The following is a 20,146-nucleotide window of genomic DNA, read 5'->3' on the forward strand; positions in this document are numbered from 1 at the left end:
CACATGAATACCAAACAGAAAAGAGTACAAAACAGTTACAGATTGTTTTAAAAATTGTGCATAATTATACAGTCAATGAAAAAGGGAATAACTCTTTTGAGAAAATGTATTTATATAGACAATGGAAAAGGATGAATAATTCTCCAAAGATTTTTCCTATTGTATGTAGTCTTTTTATATGTCACTCCATATTGTTCTTTCCAACTCCTTCACCCTCTACTTCTTTAATTGGCTTTCTTTATGTAGCAATCAGCAGTAATACTCTTTATTAGAAGATCATCAAAAGAAACATCCCTTATCAATGCAGCACTTCTTGCATCATGTACTACAAGCCTTTTTCTCACCATCTTCGAGGGATTTCCAAATAAGAAAGTATTTGAAGTGACATTAGTCAGTAATCAAAATAAATCAAAGAGTACCCTTTACCCTTTATCATTAAATAATTATAACATCAAAAAATAACACTCGAAAGATGAAAAGGGAGTTGGAGCACTCTATCAAAATAAATCACAAAATACAAATTAATAATCACAAAATCCAAGGCTGAAGGCCCCACCCACCAGCCTAATTTTTGGAACAAACCAAAATAATAACAGGATCTAGAGCAACGACACTACTCATAAACATAACCAAGTGGAAGCATTTCCACTGTAAAGCTATGACCAGATACTAGCACTGCAAGAGGAAAAATACCAAACTAGCGGCAGGCCCCATGGCAAGAAAATTTTGAACAATGGCTCTTGATGTGGCTGACTATGATGGAGGGACAATGTCTAAATAAAATACAAAGATGGGAGTGGCTTGAACAAACTAACCCCCTCAAATAATTACCAACAATGAAAGGAAACTATGCCATTTGTGAACTACTGCCATGGTTATTGTACTACTAGCTGTATGGTTATTGAACTATATAATTATTCTGTGTTGACTGAACTGCACCTACAGGAAAATGAAAACTGAACTAGCAGGCCTCAAGGCAAGATAATTTTGAACAGTGATACTTACGATCACTTACTGTAAAATAGGAACAATGTCTAAATAATGTTAAATACAGAGATTAAACAACTTTAATATGCGGTTTTTTTAACTATTGCTATGGTTATTGAACTACTGTGTGGTCATTGAGCGTCTTACTGAACTTCACATACTGGAAAGTGATCACTGAACTGCACCTACAGAAAAATGAAGACTGAATCAATGATTTCATTGTCAACTAAGATTTCACAGTTCAGTATCCATAAATGATTTTTACGAGTTCAGCGACTGCAGCGAATACGACCAAAACAGACTACTAAAAAATTAGCCCCTTTTCTAATTTTCGGTCGACATTTTTTACCGCCGCGAAGTTACGCGAAACACAACAAAATACTAGATTGGGCGATCGTTTCTTGTCATCTCTGTTTATTTCTCCGTCAGTGTGTATATAACTGAAGTTTGTGTTTTCGAAAAAAACCGTACTAATGATTTGTATCTTGCCTTTTCTATCCCGGCTCCAAACTGAAAATTATGACACGATCCCACAAAGCAAGAGTCAAAGGGCTATATGAGTGTTAACTCACCATAAGCCGGCTTCTCGCGAACATGACACTGGACTTGCCAGGTACGTTATTTTTACATATAGTTGGATTGGCTCCGGGAATTCCTCTTCTACGTTCTTGCAGCATCTTTTACGTGAACTTGCCTCTCGAAGCAATCGAACGTGAAATTAATACAGAACTCCTTGAGGTTGAAGTTCTCGCTGCACGTTCGAAAAATGCGTTCCACAGCGCTCTTTTGCCTGTGCAAAGAAATTCCCTTTTTCGGATTGGAGACTGTTGCTGCAGTCCTGGACAACGTAGCAACAAGGGTATCTTTGCACGATGAAACTGACCAAGAAGAGTTACCAAGAAGAACTTTTCTTTCAGCTTCTGGGGATAAGATGACGTCACAGGCAACCCCGTCGACCTCGATCCAATCCCTCCCCTTTTGCTCGGACATATTTAGTTTCGGTAATGGCGGACCGCCACTGAAGAAAAACACGGCTTAGAAAATCGGACTTCCAGTGAGAATTAGGATCTCAAATTTGGTATGTGTATTTATTAGCTATCAAACATTCTAAAAATCGTAAAACACAAATAATGCTTGATTTGATCACAGTAGCACTTTAATGCTTCTCATATTTATAAAATTTGTAAAAAAAAATCGAAAACAGCTAAATCAATAAAAGATGGATATAGGCATTCATTTAGATACTTAGATTAAAATTTCGATATTAATTTAATATCGAAATGTAAGTGAAAATGATAAAAAAACTTTTTTTTTTGTTGCCCCCGTGAAACGCAGGGTCAACAAAATGACACTAGATATTAAATTTCTTTATATATTTTTCCACAAAGTTATCCACACTCGATGGACATTGATCAATTATCATTTCATCTAATATTTTAATACGATCTATAAATTCTTGTTTATTCCACTCATCTCCTCTGAGTGCTGATCGTAATTCAACAAGCACTTTTTCATAAGTTGTATAAGCTAACTTTGTTGTTTCTATCTTTTTTTAAAAATCCTTCTTTTTTGTAATTCCACCCACAATTACTCCTGCTCCATTTATTACACCAAGAATAATAGGATTTAATGTTAATCCTCCTGTAATAGTGCCAACAGCAATAAGAGATAAACTAGAAATAGAAAAAATGTTACCTAAAAATTTATAAGATTTATAAGATTTCTTATAACACCAATGTTTCTTATGGTAATGTTTATAAAGGTCTGTTATAGTTTTTCTTTGCTCTTCCGATAAAGATTTGTCGATATGATTAAATTCAAAAATACTCTTTTTTTTACTACTATTTCTTTTCATTTATTCTTTTGTGTATATTAATGTGGCATAACCAAGGGAGGGGGAACCGTAGGTTCCCCTATACTACATAAGATCCATTTAACTTTTCTTGAAGCATTACTTTGTGATATTGCACAGAGTCAGTGTCGTAAAAGTTTGGAGAGTACATTAATTTATTTAACACTCCATCTTCAGTTGTAAAATTAAACTGTTGAAAATAGGATTGTTGAACGGCTGGTATAGTTAATGTCGAGCTGTAGTTACTTATTTTAACTTTTGTAACATTTGCACTAAAATTTTCTAACAGCCATACAACAATCCTTTGTCCATTAAAACTACTTAGCATGGTAAAATTTTGAGTTGTTTTATTGACAGTTAAAGTTACTTTATTGTTTGATTTATTATAATCCAATTTTACTAAAATATTATTATTTTCTGTATTTTCTTTAATCAGGCTAAAACTTCTATTTCTCCAATCAGTAAAAACAATACATAAACTATATTTTGTAATATAATTAGGAAGACCAAAATGAACAGTATAACCTTTCACATTTATGCCATAATTTGTTATATCAGTTAGGTCTCTATTGGGAAGTGTAATATTAGGTCTTAAAGAATTGAAAATAACACCAGATACACCTCTACGTAATCCATACAAATCCGCATCAGTAAAGTCATAAAATTCACTAAAGTATAATCTGTAAAGACTGTTTTTAGTGTGAGGAGCTAGTTCTTTTACTAATGCAACTGTTGCAGCACTATTATTACTGTTTCGGTCAAGTTTGATATTTTTAATTTCTTTTTGATTTGCATTTATATTAACGTTGTACACTACTTCTGTTGGTTTGATGTCAAATGCGGTGTGATAGTCGTAAACTTTATCTGGGTCGATATTGCTAAATGTACCCACAATACCATAAGCAATCATGTAAACCCCTTGAAAAATTTGCGGATATTTCGCAATGTTATATCCTCTGTTTGAAATATCAACAAGAATGTGAAGAAAGAACTTATTACCAGATGACAACTTCCGGAAATTAACTATCATTCTATGGTAGTACATAGTTTGTGTTTTCCCTGTTGAATCAGTATACCTATGGGATAGTTTTCTTATACCTACATTTCCAATTGATAATCCTGTTGAAGTTCCTTTGTCAACACTTATTTGAGTCTTATCCCAAAGAGTATAATCTGTGTTGAGTATTTTCAAACACAACGTGTAATCAGTATTTGCAGGTATTCTGTAAAAATTAATTCCCATCTTATACTTATATTGTTGTTTATTTTTAACTATATACATGTAAATTACTTTGTGATTATAATCGTGAAAGTTGCCTTTGTTTGGTGGTAAGTCATCTATCCTATTTAAAATAAAACTATTTCCACTATCTATTTCATCAGTCCATTGAGACCCACTTGACATAAGATAAGCAAACTGGTTGTTGTAATGACTTGGTTGAACTGCTGTACTATGAACTAGTTTATCAACGTAATCTTTGGTTGCAGCATCACTATTTTGGAGTGGTTTACCAATATTTATTATTTTATTACCACCACCATTAAGTTCTCCAGTCATAGCAACGCTACCATCTTTTTCCAAGTAATCACTTAAATCTGGGGCAGCTGTGTTGTCATCTACATATTTCTTTGTTGCGGCGTCTGTATTTGATGTTGGAGTAGCGAGATTAACTATTTTTTTGTTTCCAAGATTTAGGTTACTAGTCATAACAACGCTACCATCTTTTTTCAAATAATTACTTAAATCTGGACTTCCAGCATTATCATCAACATACTTTTTGGTTGCAGCATCTGTGTTTGACACTGGAGTTGCGAGACCAACTATTTTATTATTTCCAAGATTAAGGTTACCAGTCATAGTGACGGTACCATCTTTTTCCAAGTAATCACTTAAATCTGGACTTCCAGCACTATCATCCACATATTTTTTGGTTGCAGCATCTGTATTTGATGTTGGAGTTGCGAGACCAACTATTTTGTTATTACCACGGCAGCACTAAAACACGGAATCCGGAATCCGGAAACGGAAACGGAATCACGGAAACGGAAACGGAAACGGAATACGGAATCTGTGAAAGAAGGTTCCAAGCGATCGATTTGAAAAAAATAATATTAGCAATGACAATGAAATAAATAAACAGATAAAAAAAAAGGCACAAATGAATAAATTAGCTGAGTACAGGAGAGGAGACTGCTGTGTCACTAGAGGAGTCGATTCCAGTGAAAAGACGCTTGATACCACTGTCGGCAATGGATGCAAATTCTCATTGGACAGCAAAGCGAGGAGAAAAACGTGACTGACAAAAACTAGTGCCTTAAGAAAAAGGTAAGTTATATGGAGACAGACTTCGTTTGAATCGTCTGAGGCGTAGTTTACATAACTGAAAGGCGTCGCCGTCAAGTTTTTCTCAGTGTCTTTTCTGGGTTGTCTTCAACAGTGTTCAGTTTTATTTATCAAGACAACTTACTCAAGAGACCATGGCATTGTGGAGTCCAAAGAGAAGAGAGAATTGTGCATGCATTTGCTTGATTCCGCAACCGATTACATCAAAATAATGCGCCATGTTTAATAAGCCTCTTCAACAAAAATACGGACGTCCAATTACCGGTACACCAGTATCCCATCAGTATTCAGCTTGGCGAAAAAGTTTAACTTATTGCTAAAACACCCGAACTGTGGTCACGTCACCGGTCGGTCATGTGTGGAGTATTCAGTTTGGGGACAATCACATGGTGTGGTCTGAGGCTAACTTCGACTATTCTTGACAATTAGCTACAAAAGTAATATTTAACTGTATTATTCAACCCATGAACTCGTGAATAAAAATTACTCGTAAAATTACTTTCATCGGCCTTGCAGTGCAGTAACCCACACTACGGCAAACCTTATCAAGACACAATAACAAGAGTATATTTAAGGGAACTGCCAAGAAAACTAAGACAAATTCTCTTTGGATTGTACTAAATTGTGTATTGTGAAATTCTTTAATTTTCTATCATCGATATTTGATTCCGTATGCTGTTTCCGTTTCCGTTTCCGTGATTCCGTTTCCGTGATTCCGTTTCCGTTTCCGGATTCCGGATTCCGTGTTTTAGTGCTGCCGTTATTACCAACATTAAGTTCTCCAGTCATAGTGATGGTACCATCTTTTTTCTTTGATGGTACCATCTTTTTTCAATTAATTACTTAAATCTGGAGCAACTGTGTTATCATCCACATATTTCTTTGTTGCAGCATCTGTGTTTGACGCTGGAGTTGCAAGACCAACAATTTTTTTGTTTCCAAGATTTAGGTTATTAGTCATTGATACACTTCCGTCCTTTTTTATAAAAGAACTGCTATCAGGTATTGAGTCATCCACATACTTTTTGGTTGCGCCGTCTGTGGAGTCTGTTGGTGGTTTTAAATGAATTATACCTTTGTTATCTATGTTTAGATTATTAGTCATTTTATTTGTTCCGGCAACATGGAGATACTTCATATCTGTGAAAGCTAATGGTGTTGGTTGATTGGAACCATCTGGAGCAGGAAGATTATATATTCGATTGTTGTCCATATTAAGATTTCCTTTCATTGGGTAAGATCCATCTCTGTCAAGAAATGTGTTGTCTACGTAATATTTTGTTGCTGGATCTTTAGAATCCTGTGGTGTGATAAGATTTTGAATACGGTATCTATCCTTCATATCAATGTTTGAATCAACTGTTAGTCTTGATGTTGAGGGTGATCCACTGGAATTGTCATCAACATATTTCTTTGTAGCAGCATCAGCATTAGCACTAGGTGCACCAACATTTCTTAGTTTTTTACCTACCATATCATAATCACCACTTGAAGTTAGATTAAATCCGACTCCTGGAGCACCTTGAATTCCCCTAGCAAAGGGATGATCAAGAGATTGTTCGTTAAATATTCCCATTTTTATTATTAGACTAGATTACCAGTAATTTTTTTTTGTAATACGTTTATTTGGTTTATCAACGTAGAGAAATGAATAAGGTTCTTTAGTTGCTGAGTAGTAATTTTCTTTACTTACTCCCAACTCAGATGATATTCTATTTGCTTCCCTCGATGATGGAAATTCGTATAGACAGTAATGAGAACAATTTAGACGAATATCTTTTGGTGTTTTATAAAACGATTGACTAAGGTAGATTACAGAACAATTCTTATGCCGTCCTTGAATAAAATAATCAATAATTTGTCTCTGGTTTTTATCACAAACATAGTCATCAAATATCACAATTTTTTGATTGTCTTCATAATCCATTTCTGTCACTGGGATTATTTCATCATTACTAACATGAAGTATTTCATATCCCAATTTATGACTTAACTCCCTCATTTTTTGAATTAGCTTTTGATACTTATCCTGTTCTAGATTACGTGCGTAAAGATAAATCTCATCATAGTATAGTAGAGGTTTAATTAACATATGATACAGCAGATTAGTTTTACCACATGCACTGTTTCCACAAATTAACATCCGAAATGTGTTTGATGGCATGTAAGGGTATAATTGTTTAAATTTTTTATCCGAGTTGTCATCACTATCATAGTTTGGTATTTCCATTTATCTAATAATTATATAAATGGATGTTGAAGAATACAAAAAACTTGCAAGAAATAAAATTGAAGCTGATGCTTTAACTCGACAGGTGAGAGATGTAATAAAAATAACAAAATGGGAAAAACAAGATGCTCGGGAAGGTTTTAAAGAGACTTTAAACCACTTATTAAATCTCAAGATAGCATTAAAAAAAGTATTGATGAACAGCAAAACGCAACTATAGCACAACTTAAAAAAAATCAACTTGCTCTTACTCAAGGTTTTGAACAGTTTAACCGATTATCTGATATGAGAGAATTACCGTATCCCAACGAAGAAGGTTGGGATAGAGATTGGTTACCAGAACCAACAACATCTAAACCAAGATCACCTACACGTTATAACATTGAAAAAAACTTGACAATGTTGATTTAGAAATATTAAAAATGATGGAATATCCAAGGCCAAATGATTTTTTTGATACTAACCCTGAAAGACTTAGAGAAATACTTGATGAAGTAAAAAATGATGTAAAAGTTTTTACAGGAGAAATAGCTGGTTTGAATAGAAAAAAACATAAAACAGAAGAAGATAAAGAAGAAATAGAAAGGATTAAAATGCAAAAAGATTTTCTACATAAATACAAAAACATTCTTAAACTTTATTTAGGTTCGCTTGAGTATCAAATGGGAGAAGGAATGATTTACTTTAACAACCCACATCAACTTCTAGACAGACTTGAATTACTCGGTGGTTCAATTCTTGCTGGTAATAGTGGTGTAATACCCGAGTTTTCTCAAATAGCACATCTTCTCAATCAAATGAAAGTAATCTCAAAAAAACAATTAAATAATCTACTAAAAAATTATATACCAATTATATAAAAATGGAAGAACGAGCTATCCACATATCCTCAATAAACAGGGAAAAAAGAGGAACAAGCAGACCTGGTGATTTTACTATTAAGTTTAATCCATCTTTGAAACTTGACCCTGATAAGAAACACCAACTTGCTCTTGATCGACTGTCCATGACTTACTCTTGGTACAACATTAGAAGTGATTATGGAAACAATAAAATAAAATACACCCACGATGGAACCACCTGGCAAACAATTACTTTTACAGATGGAATGTATTCCTACTCAGATATCAATGATTACATTCATCAATATATGTCACAAAAAAACCATCACTCAACAGACTCCAAAGGAGAAAAGGAGTATTCAATCAATCTAACTTTTATACTATCTACCTATCGAATTTTAATTTCAGTTAGTAATAACTATCAACTTGATCTGAGAGGAACTAAATTTGGAGACCTAATTGGATTTGAAAAGAAACTTATTACAAAAACAGAGTATGGAACAAAACTACCAAATATCACAAATTCGATTGATGTGTTAAATATCAACACAAGCGCAATAACTGATAGCATTGTAAATGGAATAAATACAAATACTATTGCTGTGGTACCAACTGATAATCTTACAAGGTCTTATCCATTTACGTTTGAACCTAAAAGACCTTTGTATTGTCCTGTATCAACATTTCACATTGATGAAATGAGAATATATGTGACAGACTCACTTGGAAGACCAGTAAATTTTAATGGTATAGATTGGTTTATGACTTTGATACTTCACTCGATGTAATATAACTATTAAAATAAAATGATGAGACAATCAGAGTTTAAAATGAGACTTGACCCTGAATTGGGTAGATATACAAGACAACATATTTATGGAGAAGGAATGATGGATGTGTTTAAATCGGTTGGAAAAAAAATATTTGGAAAAACAATGAAAAAAGCTGCTAAAAGGGGCGCTAAAAAAGCGGTAACAATGGCTGCAACAAAAACTGGTGAACATGTAGGTAAAAAGGCTGGTGATAAAATAGTGCAAATGTTATCAAAAGAAAAGGCTGCACCCTCCAACAAAAAAGTTACTTTTAATAAAAATGTTGAAACAATGACTCAACAAGAGATAAATCAAACATTGAATAACTTTCTTAGTGGAGGTTCAACAAGTAAGAGAAAATTATATAATTATTAAAATAAAATGAAGTCATTTAGAAATCCAAAATATTTAGATAGATATGAGGATGTTGTTTTTGACCTGGAACAGACTTTAGATGCGGCTCCAGCAAATGACGCGCACCAAACTAAAACAGGTCTTAGATTTGTTGCTGATAATACAAGAGAAACTACTCCTTTTGATTGGTATAACGCACGATTATCAATGGATTTTAAAGTAAATAAGCTGGCAGATGGAGCAAATATTGCTGTTGCTGACCATAACGGAATTGTAAATGGTAGTAACTCATTTATAGAAAAATTAAGTATCCTAGCAAATGGTAGAGAAGTTTATAGTTGTAACTACGCAAATCATGTTGTAAATATTAAAAGTCTTCTTGAGTATAATCCTTCATATGCTGAGAGTGTTGCTACAAACGAATTTTACTTTCTTGATACATCAACATCTGCAGAGGAAAGACCTGCTCAAGCAACTTATAATAAAGGTTTTCATAAAAGAAAATTACTATTAGGTGCATCAGCCACAGTAAACTGTGAAATTCCTCTTAATAGATATTCTTTCTTTGAAGCATTGGAAGATAAATTACTTCCAAATACAAAAATTGAGCTAAATATCGAAATTGAAAAAGATGCAAATTTAATTTTTCAAGCTGCTGATGATTGTAGAGTTATTATAACAAGACTACAACTTTTTATTCCAAAACTTACGTTTAATTCGGAAGGGCAAAAGTTGTACATGGAAAATTATCTTAAACCTTACAAATGGTCATATTTGAATGAAGTAGTTGAAAGATCAAATAATACACAGCAACAGACAGGGCATTTTAGAATTACAAATGCTATTTCAAAGCCAAGACATGTATTTGTTTTTGGAATTAATACTGCAAGAATTGATTCACAAGCAGCAAATCCATTTTTATACAACACTTTTAATCTACCAAATAATGCTAATATATCAAAATGTTACCTGGAAGTTGCAAATGGAAACGAATACCCGGATATTCACTTTAAACCTTCTACAGATATGTCAAGAGTTTTTAGAAATGTAATGTCATACGTCTATGCAAATAATGATTATCAAGGTGGAACATTACTTAATATAAGTAATTTCAAAACTTTATTTCCTTTTGTTTATTTTGACCTAACAAAACAAAAAATGGATATCAAAGATGGCGTTACAAAATTAGCATTTCATTACGAGTTGTCTGCTAACCCAAACGCTGATTATAATATTTACGCATTAGTCTTACATGAAAGAGTAGCAGAAATATCACAACAGGACGGAAAACTATTGCTTAGGGCTTAATCTAAAAATAAAATAATGCCATGCATACTCCAGTACTCTCGGCAATTGCGGAAACAGCGATGAAAATGCATCAATTTCTTCTTTACTCATACCAACTAAGCCAGTGAAAAATCCACTTGAGTTAAACGTCAAACTTCCCAGCTCTGCGCCACCAAATACCATCGGCTAAGACTTTTAATTTCTGAATTTTCTCAATACAGGCATCCCTGCGACCTTCCAACTGTCTCAAAATGAGAGGCATAATCAAAATTTTACACAAGCTGTTAAAGTTTCACAGAATTTTATACAAGTTGTAGAAAATTTTGTGTAATCATTTGATTGGTTGAAAAAATCACACGATAATCTCGTGATATATAACAATAACCTTCTAGAAAGTTCTAATGGCAATGCAATTTTCTATAATTAGATTTGAAGATAAAATCTAATTATAGTATATGATATTGTTACCCACCAGCCGGGTGAAAATACAATAAAAAAATATAAAAAACCTAAACCAAAGAAGAAAAGATTAAGTGATGTAATTAAATTTCCTCAAATCAATTTAATATAAATATTATAATAAAAAAATGACTACTTATTTTGAATACGGAGTAACACTTACAGATGGACAAAAGTCAAAACTGGCTTCTGCAATAATAAATCAAACACCACTAACTCTTCGGTTAAAACATTCTCATCTTCGAGGTTCTGATGAGTTAATGCTTACCCAAAGACAAATTTCTAAAATAAAAAAATCTATTGCAAATGGCACAGGATCAGATATAAAGATAAGTAAAACACAGATTAGACGTTCTGTAAAACATGGAGGAAACTTATTTTCATCACTAGCATCTCTTGGAGCAAAAGTACTACCATACGCTATAAAAGGAATTTCAAAGGCTGTTCCTGCATTAGCAACTGGTGCTGCTACTGCACTTGGAGAAATTGGATTAAATAAAATATTTGGAAAAGGAATAACAATCCCCCCACAGTTTTTCCCAATGTTACCACCTCTTGTAAGAGAATTTACCAAATCACAAATAAATCAAATTAACAAAGCTTATCAAACAGGCGGGCGATTGGTTATAAAACCAACTCGTAGACAAATAGAAGGAGGATTTCTTGGAACTCTTGCTTCTATTGGTATTCCAATGGCAATCAGCTTAGTTTCAAAGATGTTTGGTGGTGGACTTCAGGTTGATAGACGTAGATCATCTAATACAGCAAATGTTTACGTTCCACATCCTCCACCACCAACACATGGTGAAGGTTATCCTTATCACACACCACCACCCTTTATCGGTACATGGGAAAACCCAATTGGAATGGGAGTAAAAAAAAAGTCCAAATCCAAAGGAAAAGGACTACTACTAGGAAAAAACAGCCCATTCAACTCAATTCCAATTCTCGGAACCATTTTGTAATTAAACCTCTATCCAACTTTGACCTCATGGAATGGATAAAAAGACTTGGTATTAAACATTTCACAGGAATATTTAGTCGTGATGGACTACCAAACAAAATCAAAAAAGAATGTGGAATAATTAATCTAGATGATATGAAAGGCCCTGGAACATACTGGGTTTGTTATAGAAATATAAACAATGTAGTTGAGTACTTTGATCCATTTGGACTAATAATGCCAAATGAAGCACTGGAGTATTTTCATACTTCCGGAAAACGAATAGTTTACTCAATGGATGAAATACAAAATCGCAATACTGTTCTATGTGGTTATTGGTGTTTATACTATCTGTTTGAGAGACAGCGGGGTAATAGTATTCTAAATGTAATACATAACCCGCATTTTGATAATGACAATAGTGATTTCATACAAGAGTATTTTGGAGGATAAAAATAATATTTATTAAATATTTTTTTTTTATTCACTATCCGCTGGCGTATCCTTTAGTTGCTTAACACTCTCAACTTTTTTATTTAAATCTTTAACACTATCAACTATTTCATCAAATTTCGAGTAAATATTAATAAGTCTAAAAAGTTTCTTCTTTTTATCACTACTTATTTTCAACCAAGAATAGTCCTCATCTCTGATTTTCCCCCACATCTCACATTCACCAGCCACTAGTATTCTAGAAAGATCATCATTTTTCTTTCTAAGAGTCTCAAACTCATTATTTATTTGTGTTCGTACATCTTTCTCAAAATCTTTTAGTGTTTTAACATCCATCTTTTTTTCTATTTCAGAAAAGAATTTGGCTTCCATTTATTATATAAATGGATAATTACCTTTTATAACTTTATTAAGTGTATTTGATTTTTCACTTATTTCCATAAGCAACTCAAATACTTTTATAAATCTAGTGTCATTTTCCAATCTAGCAAAATCAGCATATTCATAACTCATATTTAGGTTATTGTATATCTTTTGAAGTTCACTTTTTAGAAAATTAGATCTAGTAGACACAGTAGACAGATAAAAGAGTAACTCCTTGCACAGAGCCAAGTGGTTACCAAACAGATAAAAGAGGTAGAACTCAATTCTATTGTAGATGCTCAGTTTGTGGAAATAAAAAAGTTAGATATGTAAAAACTGGAACAGCTTCTCAAAGTGGAAGTGGAAAAAAGAGAAAACGAAAGTCAAAAAACTAATCAGCCCGTCTGAAGGGGCGGGCGTCTTTGATACTGTTGTTGGTACTGCAGTTGATGGATTTGTTCATTACGGTTTACCTTGGATGGGTAAAAAAGCAGTTGAAATGGGACGATATGGAGCAAGTGAGTTAATGAGAAATAAAAATCTTCAGAAGAAAGCTGTAAATTATGGAATCAGTAAACTCACTCCATTTATTCAAGATTCTTTTGGATCAGCAATGGACCAGTTATCAACAAAAGTGAGACCAAAAAATAAATATAAAACTGATAGACCAGAATTAGATGGAAGAGGAATAGATATTCACAAGCAGATTGGTAAATTACCAATACCAAAAGGTGGATGGACCTTACCAGGGCATAAATATACAGGTCCTTATAATGATCTCGAAAACCAAGTAAGATACAATCCGGAAACTGGTGAAATATTAGAAATTTACGATCAACCAACAGGACCAACTGATGCCGTGGCCATGCAGCATGATGTTGATTATAGTGTTTGTGGTGATGACCGAAAGTGTAAAAATGAAGCTGATAGAAAGATGGTAAAATCGTTAGATGCAATTCCTTGGAAAGAAAGACAATGGGGACATACTTTGGCTAGAACTATGATAAATACAAAACAAAAACTTGGACTTGGTTTAAACGCGCGTCGGCGTTGAGTAGTGATTGGTCTCAACAATTAGCCGACGAACTTCACAAACCAATCACAAGAAACTTTCAAAAGAGATCAGTAATCTCAAACGGGATTGATGATATCTGGGCTGCTGATTTAGTTGAAATGCAAAAGTTTAGTAAATGGAATAAAGGGATTAAATATCTTTTAATGGTAATAGATGTGTTTAGCAAGTATGGCTGGATTAGGGGTCTAAAAGACAAAAAAACTGAAACTGTCAGTAAAGCATTTGATGATATATTTAAAAGTAAACGTAAACCAAAGATGTTATGGACAGATAAAGGTTCTGAGTTTATTAGTAAACATTTTAAAGAGTTTCTGAAAAGAGAGGGAATTAAACTGTATCACACTGAAAATGAAGAGAAATCAAGTGTTGTTGAGCGATGGAATATAACAATGAAAAATAGAATGTGGAAGATGTTTACTGTAAATAACAACACTGTTTACTGGGATAAGATAGATAAACTGGTTAATGACTATAATAATGCGAAACACTCTAGCATTAAAATGACTCCTGTTGAAGCAAGTAAAAAGAAAAATGAAAGTAAAGTTTGGAATAATTTGCACGGTGATTTAATTTACTTAATTACTTAATTTACTTAATTTGGTAAACCAAAGTTTTCTATTGGAGATAAAGTTAGAATTTCAAAATATAAGAGAAAAGTATTTGATAAAGGTTACACACCAAACTGGACAGAGGAGATATTTGTAATTGATAAAGTTCTTACAACAAAACCTGTTACGTATAACATTACTGATTTGATGGGAGAAGAGATTAAGGGTTCTTTCTACGAGCAAGAATTACAGAAAGCAAAACAGCAGACATTTAGAATAGAAAAAATAATCAGGAGGGATAATAAGAAAAAAATGGCATTAGTAAAATGGAGTGGTTATCCTGATAAATTTAACTCATGGGTGAGTTCTAAGGATTTGGTTGATTTTTAATACAAATAATGTATTAAAAATAAAATACTATTATTTACTCATTTTCTTCTTTATCAGATGAAAGTAAGTCTTCAATTACTTGATCAGTTATCTCTTCGCCCTCACTCTCTTCCTCTTCAATTGTTAGTAAAGATTCCCTTGGTTTTAATGGTTTGACATAGCACTCATGTACTTTTATTTGTAAAGATGTTACAGTCTTACTTATAAAGATTCCTTCAACAATCAAAACCATTTTAACATTGCAGTACTGATTGATATATTTAAAAGGATTTAAATCTTTCTTTCCTTTTGTTTTAAATAGTGAAAGAATTTTCTTTGATTTTTCTGAGTAAATCAGTTTTGCGTAAAGAACTGGTGCGGATGAGGGATCTATTCTTGTTTTCTTCTTTCCTTTTTTATCCATATATTCTTCCTGTTTAAAATATAATGGTGAAGATAGAGTTGATGCTAGATCTGCACCGTATTCACTCTCTAAATATTGTTGAGAGGCAGTTGTTATATTATTAATAACATCAAAAAATGCTTTTTCTTTAGTATTCGGCTCACTACCTTTAGCCCAAAGACATACTGGCATAGAGTAACCTACTAACTTGTTTGTTTCTTGGTTTTTCTTTTCATTTACTCCAAAAGAGAAAAGAACTGGAGTTTCAATTACTACAGCTCCTTTCTTTCCATTTGAATATTTGACTTCAATTCGAATACGTTTGTATTTGATTTTGCTATCTTTTACTTTGTACTCCTTAGGTTCATTAAAAATAATATTCTCTTGGGTTAGATGATCGTAACTGGATAATTGCATTTTTTATTATAATAATTTAATCTTTAAGCAATAATTTATTTTCAATTGTGAATTCTATAGAATATAATCTATCTGAAATTTCTTTTAATCCTTCTTCTAAAACTTTTATAAATTTTTCGTTAAAATTATGAACATAATTACTATTAACATATTTTTTACCAGCTAAATCAATATCATTAGATAGACTAGTAAAACCAACAATATCATTTGAACTCATTTTATTATATTTTATCAAATCTTTAATTCACTTTTTTTCTGGCCAGAGTAGATGTACACTCCAATAGTTAGATGATTCAGGATTATTATAAGTTAACTCCCCCTGTTTATTTTTAATCTTTTTAGCTCTAGCAAGATATTTATCTCGTCGATCTTTGTCTTTGTGAATAGTGTAGTCTGGATAATTTGGTGATCCAAAATGAACTTTCTTTCCACTTGGAAGTGTTGCCATGTATTTATTATTTTTTCGTGTTGAATAATCAAGCGATTCAGCACCTAGTTTTTTAGCATTTCGTGTTAACTTTTTAAATTCTTTTCCACTAACAAGATATTTTTCATCTGGAACATAATCTGGATCCACATCATGCCTATAACCATCATCAACTATAAAATCCAAATCCTCTCTTGTAGGAGTAGTTTCTCTTGATCTTGGTTCCATTTTATTATTTTGATTAGATTAATTTTAATCAACCTGGTAAAAAATAAATAATATCTTCTAATACTCCTACTAAATTATAATCTGGATCCCATTTTGTTGGATAAAAACCTTTAGTTCTAACATATCTTTAAAACACTAATCTTATAACAAAAAAATGTTATAAGATTTAATAATCACTATCACTATCACTATCACTACTCAAATAATTAAGACTATTTTTAAAATCTTTATAAGTAAATTCTTCTATTCTTATTTTATCTTTAAATCTACTAAAAATTTCATTAAACTCTTTTAAACCTGTATTATCATTTTCATACTTTTCATTATCAAAAATACAACTACCTGGAATGTGAAATATATCCATATAATCATCTAAATTAATTTCTAAAGACTCTATAAATTTAACATCATCCTCTTTAAAATAAAACTCACTAATATCTTGAAGTCTACCTCTTTCTTGAGCTTTCAAAAATCTTTTAAATAACAACTTAATTCTATTAGCTTTTGGACTTTTAAATATTTTTCCTTCATCATCTAATTTCTTTACAAATATTTCACATTCCTTATTAATCCCTCTTATAAAAAGCCACTCTTTACGGAATTGTCCCACATATTCAGGAATTTTATCAATTTTATTTAAATTAGCTGCTCCAGAAAAGTGCTCCGCAACAACCATTTCTATAACTACTGGTTAAAATGTTTCAACCTAGGTTGATTTTCAATTTTCTTTGTCTTTAGCCCTAGTAAATGAATAATTAGGGCTAGGATACAATGAAATTGAGAATCAACCTAGGTTGAAAGTTTTTAACCTAAATTTAATTTTGACTAATAACATACAGAGTCAAACCTGTATATAACGGCCCTGTCTATGGTGTTTAGTCACCCTGTATAATACTGTCACCGAACAACTTCCCAAAGTTTTCAGTTGCCTTATATTTTCTGCAAAGTTGACCTGTATATAGCGGTCCCCCCATATGTAACAGTCACCTTGCCACTTCCTAAGGGTGGCCGTGGTACACACACAGCAAAAAGGGTTTTCATGTTGCTTTAAATTAATCAATTTAATTGATCACAATTTGATTAATTTTACATGTAGAAATAGAATTTCTGAGAGGTCAAATATCAGTTGCATTGGCATGACAAGATAACAATCTTTTTATTGCTTATTTGTGTTCTTCTAGTTGTATGGAGACACTTGGGCAAAGATAGCTAGGGCATTTGAGATCTTGTGTGGGTTTGGACTGTCAGTGAATGGTGTGCGGACATGTGGGGACTACATGTTTAGTGGCCACATGGTTTCCATTACTCTCTTAAACTTCTTTATCACAGAATGTAAGTGATGCTTTTTATTGTATTAATCCATGCATGCATGGTCATTAAAGGTACATTTTCGCCCAGATAGGTTGAAACTATAATTATTCTTATTGCCTGAGGCTGTGCCAGCAATACTAGTCTAGATTGTCTTTGTATTAATATAAGCAAGACAAATGTCTCCGAAGCATCTTCTTTGCACATCCTAGAGAGAGTACTGGTCCTTATTACAAGCTCTTAGCAGTTCTTGAATTATAGACAATATATATTTATTATATAAGCTAGAAACATGCTGCCTTACACATGTACATACAGCTGTAGTATAAGGAATGAAACTGATAGCATTCCAGGATATCTTGCTTGATGCCCTGACTACAGCATCCAGTATGCACAAAAATACAAGATTTGCTAGTAAACTGAATTTTTTTTAGACCAAGAGTATCCTCCAATTTAGGTTTAAAATGTCTTTTAATTTTCCTGGTTCAAAAATATGGGAAACTGTGCCACTTCTCTCAAATGTCTACCAAATGTAGGAAAGAATGGAATATACCATTTTTTAATCAGTCAAACTTGATCTTTATTACCCTTATTTTTTATGTTTTCCCATCACTTATCAATGTAATTTTGTTGAGACAAACTGAATTATTTTGTTACATATGTATCTGTTACAGGTTAAAGTTTTTTAACCTAGGTTGAATTCTCTATTTGCTTTTTCTCCTAGCCCTATTATTCGTGGATTAGGACTAGGGAACATTGGGAATTGAGAATCAACCTAGGAGTACATGTACATGAAGGTTAATAAAAGATTTGAACCTGAATATACTTTTGACCTGTAACAAATATGTTTCTGTACTTTCTCTTATTTTGGAATATACGACAGTAGTAACTTGTTTTTACATACATTTTGGTTTTCAGACACGCCCTCCCGTATGTACTACCTGCACACATGTTGCTGGGTTCTAAACATGTTTGGAATATTCTTTATTTTGGCTGCTCATGAACACTATTCAATTGATGTGGTGATCGCTTTCTACATTTCCTCTCGTTTGTTTTTATATTATCACACTCTGGCTAATACACGTGCATTAAAGTGCATCGACAGTAAAAGAACAAGGGTCTGGTTTCCTCTGTTTTGGGTCTTTGAGGAAAAGGTATCTGGCAAAGTTCCAAATGAGTATGAATGGCCTCTGAAATGGCCGAGCTTTTTTTGTTCAAAATCAAAGTGCCAATGACAGTCCTGAATCAACTGCAAACTCTTTGAGTTAAATTATATTGCTTGATTCTCAAAAATGTTATCAATATACATGTAAATAATATTATTTATCTCAATGTTAATATATTTCACACAATTATTTGGATTCAAACTTTCACCGAAGATTTTAAATGGTATCACACCAAACTATATTTCACTCCCCCAACTAACACAACATCAGTGTGCCTAGCATAAAATTATTAATTTTTTGTGTGAGAACTACAAATGTAAGATTACCCGGTAGCCCAATGGTGAGGGCAAATGGCAGCATTGGTTGGGGTAATGGCATGTGGCACGACTTGCCCGATGGTGAAATTAAGCAGAATATAATAAATGTCTCGAAGAAATTTACAATATGTGCCTCTTAATTTGCTGATTTCTTATTACATTTCATTGAGCATACAGCTGCACATCTAACTATGCCATTCCACATGAAAGTCATGAAACATGCTACACCAGAAACTCATTCATCTTTCTTACCCTCACGGTTACCCTGGGCTTTTTTTCTCTATTTACAGTATGCATGTAGTTCTTTATATTTGGCACAGTCTTGGCTGTTTTAAGACTGCAGATGGATTATCCATCTCTGAAGAGATTTTCAGCATGTCTTAATCTGATTTCAGAACAGTGTTCATTGTAGACATCAAATAATCCATCTGACTTTGTCTGTCTGTTTATCTGTTTAGTTAGATGGATTTTGAGACAGTTTTTCTATTTCAAGTGTGAAAATGACAACAACGTCATTCAACCTGCAACACTGCTTTTATTATTCTGGTTCTTAGTTTCCTCGCAATTATACACTGTAGCTCAATAGAGAAGCGTGACATCAAATTCAAATTTGTGAAATTGTGGTATTGGTTAGCATATTCAGAAAGAATAAGATGCAAAAAACTCCTAAATGCCAAAAACCAGCCTGTCAATGCTAATTGGTGGGTAGATATAAGCACCTGATAACGCCATACAAATTCATCTATACTTGCCTTGCATAATGTTGCTTATATCTGATCTCACCAGCTTGCCCCAACAGGCTGATTTTTGGTGAGTGAAAATTTTTCATCTTGTTCTTACTGGATATGCCAACCAATCCCATAATTTCACAAATTTTGTAGTATTTGTGACGTCATCACTTCTATTCTCTATTTGGACATTTAGAAGTTAATTTTTAAATTTGGTTATTCCGAAAAGTGTTT

At 32.8% G+C, this 20,146-nt stretch overlaps 1 protein-coding gene across 1 annotated transcript in view; it reads left to right on the top strand.

The window, feature by feature from the left end:
• Positions 1-18,941, top strand: part of LOC140932766 (sphingomyelin synthase-related protein 1-like) — a 115,251-nt gene extending 96,310 nt beyond the window's left edge. The window contains exons 2-3 of the mRNA XM_073382281.1: positions 17,575-17,725; positions 18,620-18,941. Coding sequence (XP_073238382.1) covers positions 17,575-17,725; positions 18,620-18,936 — 468 coding nt within the window. The 3' untranslated portion in view covers positions 18,937-18,941. The remainder of the gene's footprint in view (positions 1-17,574; positions 17,726-18,619) is intronic.
• Positions 18,942-20,146: the final 1,205 nt, after the last annotated feature.

The sequence above is a fragment of the Porites lutea genome, chromosome 4 (genome assembly GCF_958299795.1).
Source record: "Porites lutea chromosome 4, jaPorLute2.1, whole genome shotgun sequence".
Classification (NCBI taxonomy): domain Eukaryota; kingdom Metazoa; phylum Cnidaria; class Anthozoa; order Scleractinia; family Poritidae; genus Porites; species Porites lutea.